The sequence below is a fragment of the Drosophila serrata genome, unplaced genomic scaffold (assembly GCF_035046125.1).
Source record: "Drosophila serrata isolate PLE 108 unplaced genomic scaffold, ASM3504612v1 contig_30, whole genome shotgun sequence".
In the NCBI taxonomy this organism is placed as follows: domain Eukaryota; kingdom Metazoa; phylum Arthropoda; class Insecta; order Diptera; family Drosophilidae; genus Drosophila; species Drosophila serrata.
The window spans coordinates 181,435-206,485 of record NW_028256928.1 but is presented as its reverse complement, the minus strand read 5'-3'; the positions used below and the strand labels follow the sequence as shown (position 1 = coordinate 206,485).

The following is a 25,051-nucleotide window of genomic DNA, read 5'->3' as shown; positions in this document are numbered from 1 at the left end:
TTATTCGATGGTTTTGTGGTCGAGCTGGTGGTTAATCTGTTTGGGGATATCCAGAGGGGGGTGAAGGATGGTGCCTTGGGAGTGCGATGGTACACGGAGGGAAAAATGTCCTTTGCCAGTAGAAGTTCATGACTTGGTTTGGATCTAGTACATGTCCTTAAAACTAATCAGGTTGGAGTTTTACTTTTATAGTAAGAGACTTAAAACTGATTTATTTTAAAGAAAATTAAACTTATAACTCCCAATGATTCCATGCCTTCTGAACTCATATAAATATTTTACTATATTAAAAACAAATCTCCCTGAAAATAATCGTACTAAATCAAATAGAATTTAAGAAAAAATTTCCATGAATTAAGACAAGGTTCAATAAAGTAAAGGCATGTCATCATTAATACAATTTCACAAATGTGCTCTTATAATTCGCAAATGGTTCTAGCATCCCCAGAATGATGTGACGTGTCCCGGTCAACTTTAAGATACGTATGATATGATATGTGTGTGTTTTTACAGAAGTGGCAAGTATCCATGAAGTTAGTAAACTGTTCATAGTTACACATCCTAAATATGTTTAATGAAAGTGGAGATAGTAAATGCTTTCAAATGGTTACCTTTTATATCCAAAAATTTCGAAGAGTACTTATTTATGATTACTAAAATATTTTGTTATTAGACATTTTCAGCCTTTATTTATTCTATTGTTTAACCCTATTTCCCTACCATTCTATTTGCTCAGTGTAAACCCTCATTGTTCCATATAAAGACGAAATCGTTTAGGCATCTGTCGCATTGATTAGCATGACCTCTACGTGATTTCAGCCCCTCAAAAAAACTGATACTATAGCTGGTGGAAAAAAGAAGGAAAATAGGTGGAGAACAAACGTAAAGCGCAGAGGGGGGGGGGGAAATTGAAAACAAGTGAAATAAAGTGATTGGCCATAACATTCGCGCGTACGCGTGCATTTTCCATTCCACAAGCTTGGCTTTTCCATTTCCTTTAGCTTTTCTTGAGTCCCGTCTGTGCCACCGCCTTTGTGTGCCCACAATTCTATGCTATTTTTATGTTTATCTGCCTTCACTCCATTACGACTTTATGCTCTTTAGCAGACAATCAACATTGTTGCCGCCGCTGCCAGGACCCGGAACACCCCGGGAACCCCAGGAACACCACCACCACCCGTCATGCCACCACCCACAATGGGGGGGTGGCTATAAGAGTGCCGTTTTTCTGGGCGGACAATGCCCGTGCGAAAAATGCAAATTGCGAGTGACGGAGTGGCGGATTGCCGGAATGAAGTGAATGGGCACCGAATGACTGAATGAATGAATGAGTGATTGTTGCCGTGAGCCAGACATTTAAAGGAATTTGCGATGGCGCTGTGCTGCTTTGATAAATAGCAAACGCTTGGCCTAGCTTCGACTTGGACTCCCTCATATGCCATAATTTATGCAAATTAATTTATAAAAAAAAAAATAAAATAAAAACGAATATATATACAGTCGGTGCTGGATGGAGGGGCAAGTGGAAAATTGTTTGCGGCAAGTACATAAATATAGTGCGCCTTAAAGTATGGCTCATTTATATGGCTTTATGCTTTATGCGTAATTTCAGGCGATGACATTTATGATGTATGGCCAAGGACAGCAGCGTTTAAGAAAATAGTAGAGCTTCTGTCAGAGATACAAGAAAGTTTATTTTGTCTATATTTAAATGTCCCATTAAGAGCTAAAATATATGTAATTTAATAGGCTTTCCGTACATGTTTATATTATATTAAATTTCTCACATCATCTCCTAATTTTTTGTACCAACCTGTCCGTTTATGAGCACGCAGTGAATGTTGCCATGACGGCTGACGAATGACTGACTCTGCCCCGTGGCCTGTAACTGGAAGTCAGACTGAAAGTCAGACAGGCTGGCATTTGCTTACCTGTCTGAAAGCCATCATGTGAATTTTGTTTAGACTTTATGGTCATCTAGTGGGGCAATGACATTAAATTCGTTCTGTGTAAGGTGAAACCTTTGAATCCATTTGCAAAAAAATTCCATTGGCAAGCGTCTCAAAAACATATTCTTTCATCGACGTCAAAATGCCGGAGAAACCGCCAGCAAAGTCACCGCAAAAGTCGGTACAGAAATCGCCACCGAAGCCTCTGACCAGCATCCCCAGGCCGTCCACCACATCCGGGAATCCCAATTCCAGAGGCCCCAAGCCATCAGGCACTGGCACGAATCGTCCTCCATTGGCCAATCAACATGATAGGGTGAGATATGTGATAGGATAATCCCTTCTAAAGGATTTTGAACTAGATAGTCCATATTTTATATTATCATTTACAATTAATTTACATTAAAATGCAAATGAAATAACTAAACGTGCTTCTTAATAAATCCCCTTTCCATTTTTACAGATTTGGAAAATCATGAAGATGTAATTATGAAAACGATTTTAAGGTAATGAATGCATTCTTAGACTTCAAACACCAAACATAATGAATTACTTATTTACTTTCAGGACAATGATATGGCTCCAGACAAGTCTGTGAATTTTAAAACCAAACATAGTTCATCATTCCAAATGTCTTTTAAATAAACCAACAGTCACACTTTTGAAGGCGCTGAATAAAGCGAAAAAGTCCCACAACCAAAAAGAAAACTCTTATACTTTTTGAAGTTAGCTGACTGGAAGTCGGGGAAAGCGCAGGCGCTACCTCTGAAGAGAAAATGGGGAAATTTTCTATGGCAGGGTAATTTTCTCTTTCATGACGATTAATTATCTCGGTATTTGCCTGAAGCTGGATATGAGTTAGAAAATTGTAAGTAAATAAGAGTCTTGACAGGTATTATTTTTTCTATAAGAAGATTAAGAATTATTATTTTTAATTTTTGATATTTGTTATTTGTTCTCTACTGTAATATTCAAAAAAATCGTGAATTTGCTAATAACAAAACTAATGATTTTTTGAATAATTTTATTAAATTATCTAAGAAACTAGCGAGTGAGTTTTCAGCTAAAAAATGAGTATAGAAAGTTTGGGAAATTAGTTAAGATTGTACTTAAAATTTAAGTGGTGATTCAAGCTTCTCAATGATAAATTAGAAAAATTTCCTTAGACGTGCAGGGTTACTTTACAAAAGAAATAGCTAAATTGGTTAGTAATTTTAGGTACTTTTTAATATTTAAAGTAAAATTCATTGTTGATTATTATACCTTCTTATCAACTTGGTTAAACATGTAAAAAACGGTTAAAGTTTTCTATAATAACTGACAAATAAATATATATATGATACAATGTGCATCTGGTGAACTTTACCTACAGCATGTGATGGAATGCAAAACAGATTGGGATAGGCCTACTTATTCAGTTCCCCCTCGATGCAATTTAAACCAAAACAAACTCAAATTGCCGAGCCTCTCTTCTCACCGAGGTCGTGTAATTTTTACTTTCATTCGGCATTTGAGTGGAAACGATGCTAAGCCCACGACGAGCTCGTCGACGAGCACAAAAATCCCCGAGTTGGTGTATCGACCGAGGAGCAAAGGACTTTTTGGTGTTCGGCTTGGTTTTTGCCACTGGCGCGGCTCAGTTTCGTATTCGTGTCGGAACGTGGCGCTACGGTCTTCTGCTCAAGGATACGCGAGGAAAATCCGCTTCTGGAGCAAAACGCGGCGCGTGGAACCCAACGGAAAATAAGAAAAACGCAGCTGAAGGCTCGTGAGTTTTCCCTCCCAACTGTGTGTGTGCAAGTGTGTGAGTGCCAAGTAGATCCTGGCCGGGGTCCTGTGCCGTTTATTTTTGGGCCGTTTAATTTTATTAGCGAGCCGCGCGATGCAGGCCGTGCACAGAAATACAATAAATGAAAAATTAAATATTAATTAAATTTTGCATACGAATCGAGTGGCGAACGCGGCCATTTCGCTTGATTGAAATGTTAAATAGATATTAAAAATTAATGGTTGAATTTCGGCGAAATACATTCCTGTCGGCCGGATAACGTCTGACAGAATCGCCTACACACATTGGCATCTTGGCCAACACCTTCTCCATCACCAAAACCAACGGCAACGACGGGCGTGCGTGTATATGACTTTATTAAAATAAATTTTAAATTCCCCCTCGCGCCTCGTGATCCTGCCCATTGTTTGTGGATTCACGTAAAGACATTTCGCAGACCGCTCCAGATTTCCCACTCGTTTGTTGTTGCACTTATCGCGATTAAGGAGCACGGAGCACGGAGGGCATGCCCCTTGAACTGCAACTGCATCTATAGCTTACAACCACCAAACAGTCCTCGAGAAGTGCGTATGAAAAAGCAAAGTTAATTAAGTATTTGTCCCTGCACGCAGGGAAAATAATACTGGCCATGAAACAGGGTCAGTTGGAGCTTATTTTAAATGAAAGTAAAGCCAGGCGAAATACATAAATTATGATGGACAAATCAATTTTCATTTTATTCCTTGTCATTTAAGTTTATAAACTTGACTGGAATTTAATGAATGGAATTTACAAAGTTTAAAATTTCCTTATGATAATTTTTTTGTCGTGTACATGTGACAAATCCCGGCTTAAGCGAACGGTAGCGACTTTAATGAATATCACGTATACGCCATGAGCACCGCCTCGGGTAATCTTTAATGCTTATCGCCTTGTTCAGTCGATAAAAATGACTGTTGGGGGTGGAGGACGCAAATATATTCATGAAATTTTTCTGCTTCCTGCACTTAATTGCATTTAACTGGCAATTAATTGCTTTGAGCCAAACCAACTCTCGCTTGGGAAATTATGTAGTCGCAAATAAGGGTCTTGTGTTACCTTCAGAAGTAAATGCATTCATATAAATAAGAATTTTATTCTCTTATCAATAATAAATTCATATATCTATGCGAAATGAAATCGTAAACAAAAGGTCAAAGAAATTTCCAGAAAAAAGCAATAAGATGTAATATTTGAACAATGAAATATTCTTTCTGTTAATAAACATACAGTAAATACGGTAAAATCCAATGAAAGCCATTTTTGATTTCTTTGTGAACGTGAGAGCAAACCGTAAACTAAAAATTTACAACCAATATATTTTGATGTTTCATATTGTTTCACTGAACCAACAGTGAGTTGACTCAGCTTTTCAATATATTCAGGGGGCAAAACAATACGAGCTAGCAAATATGAACAATTTATATATGCTTTAGAGATATTGGAATATTATTTGGCAAAAGGAAAATTCTTGCCGTTGAACAAACGAAGATATGATGTAGGAATTTCCAGATTTGTGAGAGCATTTCACCCAAAATTTATGGCACGACTTCTAAAGCAGAGAGTGGTTTGAAGCCAGTTAGTCCATGCATAAAAGCTCCTTACAACAAGCCAAAGAGTACGCCAAAAATCCGGGCCTAAACTCAGCCGCACAGATAGGGCCAAAAGAGCGAGGGACAGAAGGACCGGAAGACCGACAATCGGCAAGTGGGCTTATTTCTAAGGGTAGGCTGGAATGCTGGCAGTCCCCTGGTATGGTAAGCATTTTGGCCAGACTGAGGGGTTCTGCACTCACCTACCATATATATATGTATATCTGCGCCAGGATCACGTTTTGCAATATTTATGCATGTCTCTGCCAGCAGGAGATGTGCACTCATCGCCGGTTCGTAGGTTAACGAGGGTGAAGCGCTTGGAGTTTCAGTTAAAGTTAAAAAAAAATGCATATAATATAAAATCCAACAGCCAACGCAGGCTGAAGTGTGTGTGTTTAGGAGTACTCTGACATTTGCCAAAAGTAACACTACTAAACTCAAGTGGGCCAAAGCTAGGCACATCCGAAAATTACATTTAAAATTATTTTACTTGAAAGAGAAACAAATACAGGGAAAACAGAAGTTAGACGACAGATGCTTCAACAACAACAAAAAAATTAACAAAATAAAAATAAATACAACGATAACAAAACAACAGACAGAAAACACGCACAAAACGCTTGACTAGAGCTCGAATGGAATTAAGTTAACCCAATAAATGTCTTAGTTTAAAAATCAGAACTAAAAAAAAAATACAAGGAACCACCATAAGCATTTATTAAATGAATTTTTGTTTATTTTACAAAAGAGCTCTGAGAAATATTTTAGATATTTTGTGTCCGGCAGTGGTGTATTTTTAAGCTTGGCATTAATTTTAAAAATATTCAAGGTAAAACTTTTAGAATATTTTTAATCCACAAAAATAGATAAGGTAAAATGTTCTCAACAAACTTGAACATATTTTTCAAATATCTTGTTTAGTCACTTGTGGACTTTGGTATCGATGATGAGTAATGGGTTAAGGACGAACTGGCTGGCAGGATATTTCAACGCCCACTTTGAGTTTGCCTTGTTTGCTGAAGCCCAACATTTTTGACAGAAGCTGGCAGCAGCAGCGAGCTGAACATGTGGAGCAGCTGCGGAAAAAGATTGATCCCCAGTTAGAGAGGGGAAAAATAAGGAAACGAACGAACTAAAAGCCATTCCATTCCATTCCCTTGGTCCTTGACTCTTTCTGTGAACTATTGCAGTGACCGAGAACAGCGTTTGTTTTGGCTTACTCCCCGGGTGTTGCTTGCTTACAGCTGTCCGAATTTATTACGGCCAAAACAAATCGGTGAACTTTCTATGCCAACTTGCAGCAGCAACTTTCACGTGTTTCCCCCAGCGAGTCCTGGCATTTCCGCATTTCCCTGTGCATTCACTCCGGCCTTTTGTCATAAAGCTTAACACATAAAAATGTTATTGTCCGATGTGGAGTTGTGTGGCTTATGCTGATTTGTGTTGACCCAGTAAGCTGGCTACTGCCAATGGCCAATGGCAGGAGAAAAAAAAAGGAAAAGTGGGGAATCAGAAGTAAGTTTTATGGTTGTAAGACTGATTTAGGACTCCCTGGCGAAGGCTTTAAAGTCTCGAGCTTGAGAGGGTGAAGAGGTGATGTGGGTGTAGACGTTGCATATCAGTGTCCTAATTATTGGGTTGGCTCATAAAACCCAGGGTTACAGACCGGGATAATGAAGGTGCACCAGTAAATTCCGTTCTATTGAGCTTTGGGAATTCCATCTAAGATGATGTACTACCTGCTCTCTAAAAATCTAGGATTGTAAAAGAAAAAGACTCCTTGAAATTCTTTAAAAATTTAAGTACAAACTATAAGCATTGAAGTCTCATTTAAGGACAAAAGAATTAATAACTTCAACAATAAACCAAAAACGGCTGTTGTAATGGCGGGGCACTTAACCCTTATCGAGTCCAAAGTTAACCTGTAATTGCGGCACTTGAACAGTTAACTCCCAATAAGCTTGGTGAAAGCGGTGAAAGCGCTCTCATCGGGAATTACACTTCATTTGCCTAACCAAACCGACGGCCCAAGCTCCCGCCGAGAGTTTGCGCAAAGTTTTAACTCTTATCTGTTGTCTATCAGGAAATTTTATGAGATTTTGTTTACCTATTTTAATGAGAACCGAAAAATGCTCGCACAAAAGCGGCGATGAGCGAAAGGAGGCACGGCAGGCAGCTGGTGGCCAAAGTCCTGGCGCAAAAACCAGGTCAAAGCAAACACAACGAAAACAGAGCGAAAGGACGAAAATTTATGCAAAACTCAAAAAACACAAAACAAACCGGGAGAAAACCCACAAAAAACAAAAAAAAAAGAAAAACGCACGAAAAGGACGTTGCAAGAAGCCATGTCCAAAATGAAACTGTGAATGTGGTGTGTATTGTGTGTATGTGTGTGTGCCACAAGTGTGCAGCATGTGTGTGCGTTGGTAGGTGTGTAGAAATGGCGTGTATTGTATCAAATTTAAATGCACAACAGTGAAATAATGAATTCTTTTGTTTGTATTTGCATCTGTGCCTGTTGTTCTTGATGAGCGCGTTGGTAGAACCAAAATACCAAACACAAAACACAGAACGAACCAAGCCGAACCGAAAAATAAAACAATGAAAAACAGAAGAACAGTAGAACACACACACACGTCAATGAAACACTGAGAAAAATTGAGTAACAGATTGAGTTTCACGTTAAGTAGAAAAAGTGACATATGTAATTATAATTTATAATAACCAAAATGTTAAGGGGATTTCAGAGATAGTTTTAGTAAATGTGTTCATTTTCACATAATTTTAAATGCATTAATTTGATTTAGTTAAGGGGTTTTTTATGTTCTTGCAGGGCATTTTAATTTTAATCAGAAGCTTCTTACGCTGTGAAAAAGTCATTTCCGACCGTATAAATCATATATATTCTTGATCAGCATCAAAAGGCGAGTCGATTAAGCCATCTCAAGCATAAAAATAACTTTGACAAATTTTTTCCAAATTTTTATGAGGGATAATTACATTGTTAAAATTTGTAAAAATTGACAAAATTTAAAATTTTTTAAAACCATATTTTAAGTATTTTAGATTTTTAAATCCAATAAAAACTAACATAAGAAAGCTTTCCGAACTAAAATTTATGCTTTTTTGGCTTAGTTATGAGTTTTTTAAACTTTGATCACTAAAATTTTTATATATAAATATCTATAAATAACAATTCATTGAATGCGAATACTTTAAGCTGGGTTATAATTGATTTCCAATTATATATTGAATTTTCCCCTGCATGCATCTTCAAATATTGAATATGCTTTATTAATTGTTTGTCATTTAAAAAATAATTAGCATACATACCCATATGGCACCTAAATAGTTTAAAATAATATAATATTAAGCCTCATTTAATGTCTTGTTCTCTGTGTACCACATAAAACTTCGTGTTTCTGTTGCAAATATATTTACAACTACGGAGATGAAAAGGCCAGATGGAAATTTAGCTTATATGGAAATTAATGTGTGTACAGTGAAAAGTTTTTGCTACTCCTGCACGTGTCCGACAAGGGGAAAATTTACTCAGTTAACAGTTAGTGTAAAAAGTGGATGGACTTTGAAACAGTGTTTCGGCACTTTTCCAGTTAAAATACAGAAACTATAATTATATTTTTGAACTTGTGTATTTTTATTCTGTCAAAAGTTTGGAAGTAATGAATATTATTTAAATTGAAGAAAGTATGTGCAGTTATGCCTACTTTAAGTGCTTAAGGAACTTTTTTTTTAAATGTATCTTAAAAGGTATTAAAGCTTTAAAGGAACATTTCAAAAATTCCAATTAATTTCGTACTACCAAATACACAACTTTCCTTGGTATTTTTTGTTTAAAGAAAGTGCAAGAAATAACTCTTTTGTTGTTCCGTCTCAATTTGCTTCCCTGTTCTCTCCACCTTTCTCTTTTTTTGGTTGGCTAATTGCACGCCTTTTGTGTGGAAATGCAAAAAAAAAGGCAATTAAACTTTTGTATTCGCCTGGCAAAGGCTCTTCCCATAATTGTATGGTTCAGACCACAAAGCAAGGAATTCGAGGAAAATTATAATTTCAAGCCCTAATAACGCGGCAAGGTGTAAGGCTAACGAAAAAACGCTAAGTGAGGGCGTGTATGGTGGGGGCGTGTCGTGGCTTAACTATAACTCAAGTCAAGCGAAAAAGGGGTCCTAATGGGTGGAAAATAGATCTCAGTTCGGGCGGGAACACACACACTTTATTTTTTTATGGGTTTATGGGAAAAACCTAGCCTACTTATGGGGGCTGAACGGAATGCTAATATTAGCACATGTAACCCCCATATCTAATCCTTATCAATAAAACATAGCATAGAGCGGTTTTTCGGGTCATCACTTTTAACTACACCGACCTACCTATGCTTATGGTTTATTTAGCTTATTTCTCAGCCACAAACTGCAGACAACAAATCCCCTCTCCCCCTCCCATTTGGATTTTGCAGTAAAAATAAGGCAAATAATGCACGGCAAACATTTCATTTAAACAATCAACGTCAATGATCTGTAAACAACAATGAAAAGGGTTTTTACTACCGCCAAGCATTTCGTTTGGGGGCGTGCACATGCATACATCATACAAATACAGGCCAAGACAAACTCCCACACACACACACACACACACTCAAAGGCATTCCTCTGCTGACGGCCATTGTGCTGGGCATAAACACACACTTTTAAAACACATCAAGCATACGCCCCGTATGCCAAGGAAGGTAGTAGGGGTGAAAGGTAGTTCCTGCTGCTGCCGAGTGTGTGTGGTGTGTGTGTGTGTGTGTGTGTGTGTGTGTGTGTGTGTGTGTGTGTGGCACATTTCATATGAAGGTAGCTCGCGGGTTACTTTCGTTCTACAAACCGTGAAAATGTTTTATTCAGCAGCAACCAAACCAAACTAAATAGAATGAAAAAAAAACGTGAGTCTACAAGCAGACAGCCCAAGACACTGAAAGGAAATAAGTGCTGGAAGATTATATTATTATATTAAGTATTTGATTAAGAATCCTTATGTAAAATATAAAATAGGCTAAACTCTAGAATATATTAGGAAAAACCTTTCAAACATATAATAAAAATATAAAATATATAGACAAATTGTTGGTTTTGAATATGTAAAATGTAGAGCCACATTTTTTTCAAGTGCATACAGATACTCGAGAAAAACCACAAGCTACAAAACATCGGAATACAACCAGAAAAGTTTCCGCCTTCACTTCACTCTTTTTTTTTTGTTATTTACTTTATTTATTTTTTGTTTTGTTTTTTGTTCTCTCCATTTTCAACTCTAATACAAGTGAGCATAAAATGTGACTTAACCAAAAATAAATAAGGCAAAGCGCTAAAAGCATTTGCCAACGGCAGTTGCTCCGCCTTTAAAAGAGGTGAGAAAACCGCTGAGAGAGCTTAAATAAATTATCCATGCTAATTATCCAAGGATGCTGGCTGCTGAGTGCAAATTTATAACAAGCAAGATATGACTTTAATTTTAAGTGCCAGTCTAGAACGTAATTCAGTTTGCTTCATTAGAACACACACACATGAGACTGCAAGCAACTGAGGAGGAGGACTGACAAACAAGTTTTTGGGCGCTTACTTAACACCAAGGCAAACACATGTTTACAGGATGTATATATACAGAAGAAGTCTGGCAAATACACAGGGAAAAATGTCAAAGAAGAACTTTAATTTGTAAGACAACATTAAACAACATGCATTTGAGTTACGAAATGAGGACATAACCGATATATTTATAAAAGATTTCCTATAAGTTAATCTAAACCAGATTATTCTCATATATTCCACTTCAATTTAAGCACTATCCTTTAAAAGGTATTCCGTTTTATAAGTTACGTCACCGATTGTGCTCTCAGTGCTCGACTACATCACAAAATGCTCAAGTAATTATTAAGTGCTCTTTGCGGTGCCGGGCCCCATGTTGCACTTTTCCCTACTTACCATATAGTGTGTATGCCGGAGACTTGTGGCATTTTATTTTTTATTTTTTGCTTGCTCCTTGGGGCGCCATATTTTTGAGGGCAAAAGTCGCAGCCACATTGTCAACAAACTTGAAGGATTATCAGAGTCAACAAACGTTGAGGCAGCTTAAGACGGTTTGCCGAGAGCTGGCTTGCACTGCAAACATGTTGAGTTGTCCGAAGATGCCCACTAAACTATTCAAATATGCATTTTGCGGCACAAACATTTGCCTGGCCAAATTCAATTTCCAACAGCAGCTGCTCTCTCTTACCCAAAAAGTTATTATTGAAGTTTCTCCGGTCTTTGGGCCTAATAATTTAATTTGGCTGTAAATATTCTTGCGGTCATTTGTTTTAAATTCAAATTAATTTCATTAATTTATTTGGGGTCATAAATTGCCAGTGAAGATATGCCGAGTCGAGGCGGAGAGCCTTTTGCCAGCATTCGCATTTGCAATTACATGGCGCTCACATGGACAGGCATTTTAAAAAGCCTTCCGTATACGGATAGTCAAGTGTGTGCATGTGTGTGTGCGTTCGCTTGTCCGGCGGAGAGTTGGCCAAATTAGTGCTCGTTTTAATTGAGTTTGTTAATAATTCAGTAATGGCCACTACATTCCATCGGTCTCCGAGCCAGAGAGAGAGTGAGCTTTGGCCACATTCACGGAAGTGGGACGCTTGGTTACATGCCAGCTGCCAACAAATTTCCAGCTGCCAGCCATATTCATATACTTACATTGAGAGAAAATGTTATATAATTGATGGAAAATTGATCTTAGATCTGTTTACTTGAGAACTATTTTTTGTAAAAGTCTAAAAATGCATAACAGCTAAGATTCTAGCCTAAGTAAGATAATTCTAGACGGCGCTTATGGTCAAAAATCTACATTTTCTTTATATAATTTTGACTTTTAATCAAAAATTAAATTAAATCTTATAATTTGTTAATAAATATATATATAAATAAGAACAACAAATGTATCCACTTGATTGCAAGCAAAGAACTTTCAAGAACATGATACCAGCTACATTAAGAACTCAGTAATTTCAATTAAATTTATTTGCACTTCACAGGTTATTCAATCAATACAAGTGTTTTTTTTCAGTGCTTAAATCCTTGCGTATTCACATGTAATTGCAATGGCCAGTCATATGCATGTGTGTGCGTGAGAAAAACTAATTAACTAGTTCTGCATTTGGCTCATTTCATTTGGCTCTCTCCTGGCTTTTTATGATTTTGATTAATTTTCCACCATAAATATTTATGCAGACCAGCTTTATTATGCTGAGACCAACCAGCTAAGGGCATTTAGTTTAGATCCAGATCCTGACACTCCCGACTCCTGGTTTCCCTTGGCTCCTGGCTCCCCCCTGGAAACGCACAAAGGAACCGGGCCAACCAGTCAGCCTTTAATGTTTTCCGGGTCAGTCACAGTCACTCACTTCCCTTGAGCTCGTTGTCGGCACTTTTGTTTGTCAGCATGGACGATGACACCGCCGGACAGCCAGACAGTCAGACAGCCGGACGGAGACGGGTGCCCAGCAGCAGGCCAGGATGAAGCAGAGGGCCAAAGGACATAGGACAGAGGACACAGGACAGGGAACAGGGAAGAGGCCATGCCACAGCCGCCGGCTGCGCTTTTTACATAGCAAAACCGGCAGCAGAAGCCGGTTCAGTAGCACATTCACATTGAGCGAAAGAATTTTGAAATAAAAAAAGTTGTATAGAAAAAAAGGGGAATTCTAACTAAAATGAAAGGCTAATTTACCCTGAAGAGGACCTATGACCTTATGAGATTATAAAATTATTATCAACAGTATTTCGTGGGAAGTAATGTACTTAAAAAAGATATAATTAAAAAATTTCTTCATAAGACAATACATAATTACATATATTGCCTAATTATTGATAGCAATTAGTAATCAGTGATTATATCTATTAGTTAAAACAAGCTCTAAATGGTTTTAATTTATAAACATTGGATATTGCTAGATATTATTTCCCATTTTCCCTTTGTATATAATATTTTTCTGACCTGCAATTACTCAAATTTTTTCCCAGTGATCCCAGACAATGCTCCTTTCCGTTCATCCTTGCTGCCGGTGTGATGCTGTGCACTTGGGCGACTAAGCTGCATCAGCTCACTGGGCAGCAGCTGCGACTCGGGAGCAGTGCCACCTCCGCTGTTGACAAATAAGCAGAGGCCCATCCACCATCATGCTCCCTCCTCCATTTCATGCGGACAAATTGAGCAGGACATTGAATTGTCAACCAGGGGGCGGGGGGTTGTGCGCAGCAGTCCTTGACGGCCTGACGAACGCACTGCCCTTAGATCCCAATCCTCCCACCCAATCCCCCAATCCTCGCAACTCGCAACTTCAGTGAAAAGTCGCTGCCTCTTTGCGGGAGAGGGGTTGTATAATGTTGACGTTGATGTTGATGAAGCATGATTTGGATTTTCATCTTTATTGCATTATACTTAAAAACTATTAGCGGCCGGTCAATGGAACTGTGGAGCAGGGTTCTTAGCTTGGCTTTTTTCTATTGTAAACTCTGGATTTTCATAAAAACTAGGTATTTTCTTTATGCAAAGTAAAACTTTAGCTTAACTATGATCTGACTTACTACAGTACTAAAACCTATTTTAAAATTTAAAATATCTAAGGATACTTTAGCTATTTTTTGCTGACTCGCGGCAACTCTATCCTCTCCTGACATAGATTCCATTAGCCGGGAATGGACTAAAGTCTAGACCAACTATTTACTAAGCTCCTCTCACAGTTTGTTGCGTGGCCTGTTAAGTGATTTATGCGATTAGTCGCATCGCATCGCCGGGCTTAATGCAGATGAATGATGCTGTTAAAAAATATTCCGAAATCAAATGATTTCTCAGCCCGGGCGAGATAATTTATGGGCTGATAAAAAGTAGCACTTAAATCGACTACAAAACGCTCGTTAGCATGCATTCGGACGGAAGGGGGTTGTGTGTATAAATTTAACCAGCCAGAAAATAATGTCCTACTCGGACCCGGCCACCCAATAGACAAATGGCCCCCGGGCCAAGGCCCCAAATCTCCACCACCCCCTCTTCAAAATCCCCAATCCCAGCGACTTATCTACAAGTTGAGCAGCTCGGAGCAGAAAATCTTGATAATGGAAAATTTATTAATCCCATCAACGACAACAATAACAATAAAATGTAAACAAATGACTGACGGCGAACAGAAGCTCTTGAGGGGGGAAACAAAATAAGAAAGGAAGGGCGGACTAACCCCTTATTGAGGTGTTGCATGACATTCGAAGTTCATTGATACAAATCAAAATCGGGCATTTGAGAATTTTATGGCCTTCGGAGAGTGTGGAACTATGAATTACTGGTCGAGTAGTAAGTCCTAATCAGGTGGCCTTTTGTGTGCTCTTTCATATGCGCATCTTGATCAACGGCCCTCGGACTGGGTCAGCGGTGATTTTTATTGAAAATGTACATTATTCTGACACGCAATGGTGTCCATTGTCTGGCTGTGATTTCCATTTCGCCATAACGATGGCCCTAATAATGATGTTGATACAAGGTATTAAGCTGTCAGAAATAACTCAATTGGTAAGATCGATGGCGTTTGATAAGACTTCAGGCGGGACAGTGAGTTGTGCCACCACCACAGCCATTTGTGTTGCCTGATTATCAAGCATTTTGTTGCACTTTATGTGGGTGTATTCAAAGGCAAATGTATAAGTACACTTAGCTGAAAGTGTGGGAGTTATGGTGTATTGGTGGGATTATTAAGCATGCAAGCATATCAAGAACGTTCTACATGGAAAGCAAACATCTTTTATACTATATACTACTGTCAATTAAAAGTTTTCCTTAGTTTTCTCCGTGTAGGTCAGTGTTCCTGCTAGCATGATTAGTATAATCGGAGGGGCAATTAATAATTGGGAGCCAAAATCCGGGGCCAAAATGCTTGACAACCTGCCTGTGAGCCATGCGGGCCGAAAAAAACCAATTTAGCACGTGTCAAAAGTGGCCAATTTACTTGTTACTTCTTGACTTTTCCGCCACCAAAAACTCCGACTCCCTCGCGTCTGTCAACAATCAAATCGGTGAAATTGCCTGGAAGTCTATCAAAAGCCAACTAAGAGGGGCTCCAGCTCCGGCAAACAAACTTGAAATGAAATGAAACTTTGCCAACTAATAGAAATGTTATTATTTGTCTGATGGCCCCAGTAGTCACGAGTTAACTAAAATATGAGAAAACGGAAGGGCTTTTGAAAGACCAGTGAGTTCAAGTTTGTTGTTTAGAAAATCAACAATTACTTTAGCTTGAAACTTCATTAATTAAATACTGTATCCCATTGCGAATTGATTTATAACCCTAACGTCCTTGAGCCAGCAGCATCATCATCATCATCATCATCGAGTAACTCTTTCAATAAATTCTGTAATATCGAACTTTTAACATTCACGCATCCCCGCGCTCATCACGCCCGTCAGGCTGCGACTTAAGTTCTCAGCACGAAATTTACACAAAGTCATCCAAGGAGGAGCCGATGTTCTCCTTCCAACCTCCCACCTTGGTGCCTCGAAATCAAAATAATTTAGTTACCACCTCCGCTAGCCTGCAATCGATGGCGGCTGTCGGAAACTTTAAAACTTTCCCCAAACTGTTTGCACAATATCGCATGTTGGCAGTCCAGCTGTAAAGGCTGGGCCCACCACCATCTTAACTCCAGACGACATTTTGGAGGCTATATTATTACAACAGTTCATCAAACTAGGAGTCAGTGCACTAACAGAAATTTGGAAAAAGGAATAATATCAGAATTACATTTATAAGATGAAGGAATAAGGTAATAACTGCCTTTTAAAATGTTTTCTTATAAGGTTTATTCAAGACATGGTTAATGGATATATTAAAGGATATGTTCAGGATAATTTTTAATGAATTTAAGGACATCTCTCAGTGTTTCTAACTATATTTATGGCAAGGTATCGCTGTCGATGCCTCGACTTCCACGCTAATGTAGATGTAAACGGGTAGCCCCTGGGACTTGCTTTTATCAAACAGTCCATTGGGTATTTGGGCTGGAGTTTGGGTAAACTTTGAACCTGCTGCTGCTCCACCTCACCTGCGCTCACCTGAGCTCACCGGGGCTCACCTGGGCTCGCCCGGCGGTGGTGCCTTTAGTCACAGAAAGTTTTCGCTTTCGATTTGCTGCTGCCAGTTCCCGTTCCCCTGTTTCCCCTTTTTCGTGCCAGGCCGTGGCCAAAACGCAAATTGTTGAAAGTTTGCACTAAAGTCGTTGATTTCATAGCTGAGAGGTGAGCTCAACTCGTTCAGAAAGTCTGCCAAAGTAGTTGACGTGAATCGATGGTGGGGAGCGGGTTGCTGGGACGAAGGATAAGAGGATCGTGGCTCCTGGGAGCAGTGGCAAGGAGCAGGCACAGCCAGCAGGGCACGTAATTGAGTAAAGTTGCTGCGGTGCAAATGCGAACGAACGAGTGAGCGAACGGATCCACTTGAAAGGCACATTGGCGAATGTTTCGATATATTGCGTCTGGCAGTCGTAACGCGACAATGAAAACTAACAATAACTTTCCTGCCGCAACGGTCGTCGTCGGAGGTGAGGGGGCCTCTCATTTTCCCAGGCAGCCAACAAAAGCTCAAATCATAGGCCAGCCAGGACCCCCCAGGATCTGGGAGCCCAGCAACTCAAACATTTGGCATTTACTCCTGGGCTTTTTAATTGTCCGCCCTTAAGAGTGTGAGTGTGTGTGTGTGTGCTTGGTACAGTTGTGGCCAGTAATAATAGTTTAAAAATCTTCTCTTGGCTGAAAATTAAACAAAACTAAAACAAGTTGAAGAACCATTTCAGAGAAAAGAGTTTCTAGAAAACAGTATGAAATAATTGTAGATTATTGATGCTCTATACCTCTAGAGGACTTTTTATTATCTTACAAAAATCTTTATCAACACTAAAAGTAAAAATGGTCCCATTTCCCTTAGATATGTATTTACTTATATAAACTTCCTTCAAATATTTCTTTCAATTTCCAAAGAAATCTAACGTCAAGAGCTGTTATATTTATGTTTAGAATTTTTCTCTCTTACACAACATGTGTGTGTGTGTGTCTTCCAGCGAAAACTTTAAGTTTTTTTTCCCACAAAGTTGATTGTTTTCGAAGCAATTTCGCTGAAGTGAATACTTGGCCTTAGCTGGTGGATTTCAGTGCTTTATGGCAGAGGTTTAGTTGCTACTATTTTACTCGCCGCTGTGTGTATTTTCGCCTGTTTTTCCTCTGGCTCTGGTATGGGTGAATAGGGCAATGGCTTCCGCTGGATTTTATCCAGCTATTTGGCGTGTGTGTGTATGTGCGAGTGTGTCTGGTTTTTGGCCAGTGTAGTAGCAGTAGTTGCGCTTCAATTTGTGACATTTTGACAGCAGTTGTTGCAGTTGAATCCGAAAAGTTGCTCTCTTGAGTAATCGTACAGCTTTTTCACTTACAAAACGCGCAATTTTGTGGATTGCACAATATATGTACGTACGTCCATAGAAGGATGTGTCTAAAAGCCTAGACAGCAGTTGGGAACGGAGTGCAAGTTAAATATTTATGAAGAACAATCTAAATGTGGATTCCGTAGATGAGTTGGGTCGAAAAAGAAAGCCTCACTGAATTGCCAAGAATAAACAATTGCCAAGTACGATAATGGATAATGGATACAAAATTTGAAAAGGGACAAATCAAATTGAGAAATTACATTCATTTTGTGGTTGTCACCATGAAACCAAATTAAGGGAAAGCTTAAGAGCATTACGTTAATTTATATTGAGTTACCATGAAAGTAATTTAACAAATATTAAATTAGTAAACAATGTTGATATAGAAAAAGTATCCCCTGTGTTAAATAATACGTGCTAAGTAATGTTTAACTGTCTCATTTGCTGTAGCAAAAAATGGCCTTGCATTTTTTTCACTAGCAAAATTCGTTATTTTGTAGTTTTTTTGCAATACATTTCAGTTGAGGATTTAAATGATATTTTTTTGCGATGCATAATTAGCACAAAAACATCTCGAACCAATACATTTATCAAGCACTGCAATTATATTTATAATCGTTTTAGCAGATGAGCTCTTCGAAGCACAATTTGTCCTGTCGCCTTTCATTGCCTCAACCTGGGGGGACTTTTGAGGGAAAGCAGCTGAAATTACAACGCACTTTCAGGGCTTGTATTTACTGCGAATGTTTGAGGAGGAAAAGCTGGCACATACAAATACAGCGAGTTAGCTATTAAACATATTTGACTTGACGTCGAAGTGAGCAAAAGCACACATACATATGTATATACATATATTCACACAATTACTCTGGCTTAAGGATGCGTTGACATCTTGGCTATATTCTAGCTAAATGAGGTAATATTAGGTGCTTAGAGAACATAATATTTAGCTATATTCTAGCTCTGAAATTTAAACTTTGTAAAAAATGGTTATTACAAAAAACTCTATTAAAACTTCAGCTAAAATAATTAAAAGATACATTTGATAAATTACTTACTACTTCAGGTACTTAAGACTTAATGCCCCTTGGTACTTAAGAGTGCCTTAGACATTATTCCCATGTATAATATGTAACTGATATTAAGTCAATAAATTAGCATTTCCCTGATCTACAATTGGCAGCTCTCTTTCACTCGGAAGCTGTACCACTTTCCCTTGGCTTCAGAGGCTGTGTATGTGAGTGGGGTTGGTCGGTGTATGATAATAATTCAACAAATTGTTGTTTAACAAGGAGAGACAGCCACAGTCACGCGACTCGCCCCTCTCTCCTGACTCTGCGAACCTTTGGAGCGCTCCTCGTGTTAATCGCTTTATATGCAACGACCTGCGAGGGTGTGAGTGTGAGTCTGAGGTGATGTCTTGTTTTAATGCAATGTGAGTGCGTGTGTGTGTGGGCGTGTGTATGTGCCTAGGGCAATACACGCACAGCTGCCGAAATATCTTACCTCCATTCCATGGAATGAAACAATTAGGAGGAAAAAGTTGCCTCTTTGCTAAGGACACTTTCCTTTCGCTTGCCTTTCCTGAGGGGTTTTTGGGATATCCAAGGACCCAACCAACCCTTTTTATAGCTTTGCAAACATGTGTATGCCTGTAAACAAGGCTGTGTGTGAGTGTCTCTGTGTGCGTTTAATGACAAAATAATTAGAAAACTTTTTGTGTACTCTGCAGCCGGGTCCTGGAGTCTGAGTCCCGATGTTGCCTTCGATGTCCTCCCACATTTTAGTAGCTTCTCTCCTCCGCTCCCGCTCCCTCTCCCGCTGTCAATGTCACCGCCAATTTGCTACTTCAGCCTGCCCTTCTTTTGGGCCGTGTCCGGGTCTTCTGTACGTATACGTAATATGTGTATATCTGCTCCTGCCCACACACACACACACATCTGTAAATTGCTAAACAACAACAACAACGCCTGGGTTGGCTTCCTCGGCCTTGGTGTCTTTGGCAATTAGGAGGCATGGGTTGCGACATTGGCACCTGAACATGCAGGGAGCAAACCGAAATGTTAAAAAATGTAAGCCCCGGAATTTAAAATCAGCTAATAGTGTATTGCGATCTAATTAGGAAAGCATGTTAGGTTAAACAATTTAAAATAGCCCAAAACCCAAGCCCTTACATAGTATTCCTGACCAATATCCATTAGTTTTTAGCATGGGACGTAGCCTTGGGGCTATCGGTTTTTAATTATCTTTCAAACGAATGCAATTGCCATTAAATTGAGAGCACCGCAAGGCACCAGTGTGTGACTAATGCGTTAATTTCTCCAACCAGCCAACCACGTTGGCCCAAAAATATTTTTATTGGATTCGGCTATCAGCCAGTTGGCATTTAGTTATTAGCCACTTGAACATATGGCGCAGCCAGAAGGAGCTAACAACTTTCACCAGACAGACCGAGAGAGTACTAGCACTAATACACCATATATATATATATATATATATATATAAACCACTTGATTCTAGCGATGGCTGCGGGCTGGCCCACATTGCGTATGCGTATCGCCAGGTTCGCCCCCGTCACGAAACTAGCTGCTTACCGGCTGTGTACGTGGAGGTGTTTTTATTGAAGTGCGTGGCGAAACACTTTAACTCGTTGTCCGAATAGCTGCACGGACCGATCTGAGCATGGCAACAACCCGGACTTCCTAACCCACAAAACGTGCTACGAAATCGATGGCTGAAAAGGCGGTGGCACCGGTGCAAATAAACAGCTTTTAGGGACACCGCAGCAGTAAAAGAAATTACGTATTTCTTGTACGTAGTGCGTCGTTTCAAGCTTTCAGACCGGACCGCCTTAACGAAGTCTTTGAGCTTCTAAATTTAAAAGTTTATTTACTTATTTGAAAATGGAATTTTTCACCTCATTTGCTCAAAAGTTATATGGATTTCTTATTAGCAAAAATATGCTGTGATTCTGAGTTAAATTCTTTGCCTGGCATTCCAAAGAGGTTTTCTGCCAAAGACTAAGCTCTGACCGATAAACGCTTACATGGACTCATACCTGGACAAATACTCGTATGAATACGACGATGCCAAGTATTTGCACTGGCCAAAAAGGAGGAACCGCAAAAATACAACAACAACAAAAAAAAGTAGAAAGTAACAGGGAAAAAAAGTTAAGCTGAAGCCAAACTTTGTGCCACGTGTGGTGGAGTCCGAGAGGAGGCAGGAGAGCTAGTTGATTTTCCACAGTTGAGTCGAGTTTATTTTACCGGCCAGGTGAGCGAGAGCAGGACCACGGGACTACTCCAACAGCAGCCGGCATTGCATACATTTTTGCTGCGTGCCTTGGCAGTTTTTCTACCGTTTGGCAGGACCGGCCAAGTCGAGCGTGAAATGTTGATGAAGTAACCGCACACATGTTTGCCGTTTGCCTCTCTGTCCGTGCATAAGTTCCTAAAAACCGGGTTTTCACCTCAAGTGAGTGTTTAGGCGCAAACTTTTATTTTGCTTTCCCCAAAACACACACAGGAGAAAAGTTTACACTAAAGGTAAAGAAATCATATTGATAAAAATCAGAAAGGAAGATAATATTGGGGTACCTGAAATATCTATACTCTATCGATGAGAACTAAGGCAAAGATGCATCAATTTTCATTTGGAAAACGTTTCTATGATCATTTTTATTAGGCCAACAAAACTGCTTATAAAGTTTACAATTTTAAAATTTTAAAATTTTTATTGAAATTTTTCAGAATTTTATGGATGTAACATCTTATAAATTTTGAAAAAATTTCGAAATTTTTATTTTCCCCCAAACATGTCTAGATCGACCCGGCAGTTGATGCTGATCAAGAATATATATACTTTATAGAGTCGGAAATGGCTTTTTCACTGCGTTGCATGGTTTAGACTGAAATTATAATACCCTGTAAATGGGTAGTATTAGTTACAATAGACATTCCAATAAACAATTGATGTATTTTTTCTGTCGATTAAGTTGGTTATTTTCTCGGCTATATATCCAAAACCGTTTTAAACATAAAACTCTCAAAAATATTGAATTTATACTACATTTTCTTTACTGTGTATTTGCTGTTGTTACTGACATCTAAGCTCAAATTAGTTTGTCCTGCAGGACCCACGTTCGGATTTGTGCAACAACAAACTCATGTTTTAGTTGTTGTTTACTCCTCGCCCTCTCTTTATTTTTTTCTTTGATGCCATATACATATACAAAATAGGGCGATAAAAAAATACTTCAAAACAGAACCAAAATAAAAAATAAAAATAAAAGTTTTGGCAACTAGAGCATGTCATGATGCACGGCCACCATATACATAGATGTTGATGCACACACAAACATCGTGGCCGAAACAAACCGTCAGAAGGCAAAAGGCAGAAGCGGGGGTTTTTTTTTGGGTGAAACAACGGAATTCAGGATTCCCCGGTTCCAACCAGGACTCTGATTCAGTTTCAGTTTCGGTTCCAAGGACAATGTAACCATGTTAAACAGCAATCAGAGTGGAAATACAAACCACTCGCTGGTAATTTTGCATGCAACGCTTAATGCTTGTGGCGAAAGTGGCGTTGATTTCGGCAGACAACTTTTACACATTTTTTTTTACCCCCATTTTTTTTGGGAGGAGGATTTTATTTTGCTGTGCTGTGTTTTTTTTTTTTGTATTACATTTCCCAACCCCCATGCAAAAGCAGTGTCGCTAAAGTTTTTTGCATGGGCCTAGGGGCTAGAGGCTCGGCAGCGGGCCAAATTAAACGAAATGTATATAAATTCGCTGCAGCGGCGGTGCTGCACTCGAAATTTGAGTGAGTGGCTGCATGCATAAAGAAGCAACCAGCAGCAGCAGCAGCGGATGCCCGAAGGCTGAGCACTGAGAGAAATAATTGAGGAAGTTGGATAAATAATAATAGTTTAAATATAATTTATGATAAGTCAGGATATTTCTTTGTCAAAGAGAGATGTTTTCGTTATGATAATCTTTACTAAAACATTTTTAATTCATACTTATAGTCAGCAGAAGGCATTAAATAATTTACTTGAAGATGTTTGTAATGCTTATAATGTTTCTTTTGAAATTTTCGTTTGATATACAACATTTCCCTTAGTGTGACTACACTTTTCGGGCTGGCTGAGATGTGCAGGCAGCCATGGCGTGAGATGTTTGCTAACATGAACAACAATGTGCTGCTGTTGTTGCCCCTGCTTTTGCTGCTGCTACTGCTGCTACTGCTGCTGCTTTTGCTGCTGCTTTTGCTGCTGCTACTGCTGCTGCTGCTACTGCCTGCCGCGTTGTCTAAAGTTTGAAGTGCGCATAATAAGCCAGGCAGAGCGGTGCCCCCCCACCGAACCTTGCCAAATTAGGCACTGCAGATAGTGCCCTGAAATGTAGGCAACGGTTTTTTTTATTGTTGGAAAGGCCAAAAGAAGTGAGAAGTGAGGGGAGGTTGGGCTTGGGGTTCAATTGAGCTCGGAGTTCGTGGCGCTGCTTGTTAGCTTTTCGAAAGTGAAACTAATTTCCGTTCTTACGTGGCTTTGGCTTCAAGTTGCCCCCAAACTGGGTCAAAGAGCGAAAGTTTTGGCCTAAGCTCATAAAGCGAAAGGAAATATAAATAAGCTGAATACAAGTGTTAATTGCATAAGCACAAAGTATATATTTTAATGAGAAACTAAACTCGAATTGACCTTTAAAGTTTTGTTAATTAATTGTGAAGTATTTCTCATTGATTCTGAGAAAAAAAGTTAATCTCTACCAGCGGCATCATTATCTCATTAGCTCCCATGCAATCGTCTAATTTATTAATCTGCTTACAAATGATTTTGTATTTAGCCAGAATTTGTAATTCTCCACCGCACTCACAATAATTTAACAAATCTCTTTCTCTGTTATTCTTGCAGAAAATTGAAATCGAAAAAAAAAACAATGCAACAATTGGAAAATTTTGCACACCTCAATGCCAAGCAAAGGCAGCAACACAAACAGCAACGGCAGCAGCAGCAACATCAACAGAAGCAACAGCAGCGTAAAAGTTATGCCCCGGGCAGAAACTGAAAATGAAACAACTTAATTAGTAGATGTAGGAGTCGAGAGCAAAAAGCTGCGCACTCCCTGAATTCCGAATCAGACTAGCCCAGTTCAGTTCAGCTCAGCTCAGGGGAAGTGGAAGTAAGCATTACTGCGAAAATTTAAGGAAAAATTACGCCCAAGGAGCCGCAAACTCCGGTAAATTCCGTGTTCGCGTGTGAGTGAGAGTGGAAGCATTTTTGTGTCAAGAAAAAATTAAATTGAAAACAGAAGAGAGGAAGAGGCGAGTGTAAACACTCAAGTATACGAGCCGAGCCTGCATATAAATTGTTACACTTTACACAATGGATTTGGCAGCGCCAAGGACTTCCACGATGCACGTAACCACTTCCTACAATGCCAGCATCCGACGATGCTCCTTGGCATTATTCGCGCTCTTCCTGTTCGCGGCACACATCAGCATAACTTCCGGTCAAATCGATTGGGACGATGACGATGATCCAGGTGAGTGACTGCACATACATACATATATCATATCTCCCCTTTATATAATATAAATTAAAACTGAAAATGTGATTAGAATTCCGAGTAAGCTGGTAACTCCTTTTAATCACACTCGCCCCAAGCTACGTGAATAAATTAGAAATCAACTAGCTTCAGGAAAATTCAGTTCAATCAGTAAGAGATACAAAAACATAAAACAAAACAGTTGTTACAGCGCAGAAGATGGTATTTTCCAATTGAGTTTTGGGTATGTTTTTGTAATTAAGTTTAATTGCTATTACGTATACGCCGTGGGTGCCCGAGACAAAAAGGGGAAGACAGCAATAGCAGCAGCAGCAGCAATGTGATGGGAACGGGGGCTTTTAATTAATCGCAGATTTATGGCTTGAGGTATGTGTTCTGCCATATAAATGGAATTTTAATTATTCAAAAGCTACAATTAAAATATTTAATGAATTCATAAGTCTGACAGTTTAATTGCAAGAGTTTTGCCAGCGTCGAGGAGAATATTTATAGAAAACGGATAAGTCCTGTTTGCCGGGACAGGCCAAAAGGAAACGCTCAGAGGCTTTGTGTCCGGATACCTGTTGGACACATACATATATTTAAATTTATTTATTTCCAACACCAGCAGTTGTGGGCGAAAAGTTCA

At 39.1% G+C, this 25,051-nt stretch overlaps 2 protein-coding genes across 2 annotated transcripts in view; both read left to right on the top strand.

Moving 5' to 3' along the window:
- Positions 1–1,612: 1,612 nt before the first annotated feature.
- On the top strand, positions 1,613–2,657 carry LOC110191215 (uncharacterized). Its single transcript, XM_020961981.2, has 3 exons — positions 1,613–2,265; positions 2,413–2,455; positions 2,517–2,657. Exons 1-2 carry the CDS (start codon positions 2,092–2,094, stop codon positions 2,434–2,436), a joined length of 198 nt encoding a protein of 65 aa, XP_020817640.1. The 5' UTR covers positions 1,613–2,091; the 3' UTR covers positions 2,437–2,455; positions 2,517–2,657.
- Positions 2,658–3,582: 925 nt separating this feature from the next.
- Positions 3,583–25,051, top strand: part of side-III (sidestep III) — a 101,914-nt gene continuing 80,445 nt past the window's right edge. Inside the window, 1 exon segment of the mRNA XM_086832315.1 lies at positions 3,583–24,399. Within this exon segment, the coding sequence (XP_086688441.1) occupies positions 24,240–24,399 (160 nt within the window). The 5' untranslated portion in view covers positions 3,583–24,239.